This window comes from Nicotiana sylvestris, chromosome 4 (assembly GCF_000393655.2).
Source record: "Nicotiana sylvestris chromosome 4, ASM39365v2, whole genome shotgun sequence".
Classification (NCBI taxonomy): Eukaryota; Viridiplantae; Streptophyta; class Magnoliopsida; order Solanales; family Solanaceae; genus Nicotiana; species Nicotiana sylvestris.
In genome coordinates this window covers 109,818,988-109,820,771 of record NC_091060.1, presented here as the reverse complement: position 1 = coordinate 109,820,771, position 1,784 = coordinate 109,818,988, and the positions used below count along the sequence as shown (strand labels likewise).

The following is a 1,784-nucleotide window of genomic DNA, read 5'->3' as shown; positions in this document are numbered from 1 at the left end:
TCTTGATTGCATTGAATCTAAAAAACTGTATTCTCTGATTTTGAAAACCTTTTGACGATTGATCGGAAGGACTTGAACAAGGTTTGGGTAAAAAGAATTCGGATCGAATTACAACTTTGGAACCGTTCAGGTGGGATTTTTGCCGAACCATTATAACATCTTCCCCAATTTCACTTTTGGAGAATTTGGATTTTTATTTGGTGTGACTGAACCCCAAAGAGAGGCTGCCTACGTATCCTTTCGGAATCAAGTCGAACATAGTTCAGGGGAAAACATTTTTTTTTCATCATTTCATTTTTTTACAAGCCTCTTCGAGTTCCAAAGAGGGTAATGAAAGAAAGGTAACCGGCTCAAAGGGTTAGCAAAAAGATTGGAGTGTCTGGGGTAGCGAGAATGAAAGCCTTCGTCATACCAATCGGACAATGCTATTGCTGCTGAAGGATTAGACATAATACCTTTTGACTGCATCTGCATTCACAACTATTTCAGGGCCATTTCCCTCAATGTCTCCCAGATATAATGCCCTTTTTGGCAACAATTTCCTGATAATGTATGGACCTTTCCAATTAGGAGAAAATTTTCCTTTTGCTTCCTGATGATGGGGGAGGATACACCTTAAAACAAATTGCCCCACTTCAAAATTTCTGGGCCATACTTTCTTGTTGTAGGCATAGGCCATTCTTTGTTGGTACAACTGCCCGTGGCAGACTGCGGCCATTCGCTTTTCATCAATCAGGGTTAACTGTTCCAGATAGATTTTGACCCACTTACTGTCTTCAATTTCAGCTTCAACAATGATCCGGAGAGAAGGGATTTCAACTTCTGTGGGTATTACGGCTTCAATTCCATAATCCAAAAGGTACGGGGTTGCTCCAATCGATATGCGCACCGTAGTGCGATAACCCAACAATGCAAAAGACAAATTTTCATGTCACTGCCTGGAACTTTGAATCAACTTTCTCAAAATCTTTTTGATGTTCGTGTTTGCTGCTTCGACGGAACCATTGGCTTTAGGAAGATAGGGAGTAGAGTTCCAATACGTTATCTTGAATTGTTCACATATCTCCCCCATCAAATGACTATTCATATTTGCAGCATTATCCATAATGATAGTTGCAGAAATACCAAAACGGCAGATGAGGTTAGAATGCACGAAGTCTATTACAGCTTTCTTGGTGACAGATTTGAGAGTAATTGCTTCAACCCACTTTGTGAAGTAGTCAATAGCGACCAATATGAATCTATGTCCATTTGAAGATTTCGGCTCAATCGGCCCAATGACGTCCATGCCCCAGGCAACAAATGGCCAAGGTGCTGACATAGGATGCAGTTATGTAGGCGGCGCATGAATCAAATCACCGTGTACCTGACATTGATGACATTTTTGGACGAAACTGAAGCAGTCCTTTTCCATAATGATCTACTAATAACCCGCTTGAAGGATTTTCTTTGCCAAAACATACCCGTTCATGTGGGGTCCGCACACTCCTGCGTGCACTTCATATATGATTCTTCCGGCCTCTTCGGCGTCAACACATCTTAACAAGATGAGGTCCAGAGTTCTTTTGTACAGAACATCACCGCTCAAGAAGAAACCACTTGCGTGCCGCCTAAGGGTTCTCTTTTGGTCACCGCTAGCCTGCTCAAGGTATTCTTTAGTTTTTAGAAACCTTTTGATGTCATGATACCATGGCTGAATATTTGGTTCTGTCTCAACCGTATTACATAACCGTGCCTTCCCCAGATTTGGATTTCTAAGGGATCAATGCGGGCATTGCATGGGT

The 1,784-nt window shown here is 41.9% G+C and overlaps 1 protein-coding gene across 1 annotated transcript; it reads right to left on the bottom strand.

Annotated features, from left to right (window-relative positions):
* Window positions 1-442: 442 nt before the first annotated feature.
* On the bottom strand, window positions 443-1,288 carry LOC138889990 (uncharacterized). The gene is made up of 2 exons (XM_070173340.1): window positions 946-1,288; window positions 443-837 (listed from the first exon to the last, which is right to left on the bottom strand). Exons 1-2 carry the CDS (start codon window positions 1,286-1,288, stop codon window positions 443-445), a joined length of 738 nt encoding a protein of 245 aa, XP_070029441.1.
* Between the last annotated feature and the right edge of the window lie 496 nt (window positions 1,289-1,784).

What these genes read in the sequence shown, in the direction of transcription:
- LOC138889990 (XM_070173340.1), bottom strand. Translation starts at nt 1,288, where the DNA reads ATGGACGTCATTGGGCCGATTGAGCCGAAATCTTCAAATGGACATAGA. An exon ending in TTTGAGAAAGTTGATTCAAA is followed by an intron (nt 838 to 945) that starts GTTCCAGGCAGT and finishes ATGGAATTGAAG; the next exon opens with CCGTAATACCCACAGAAGTT.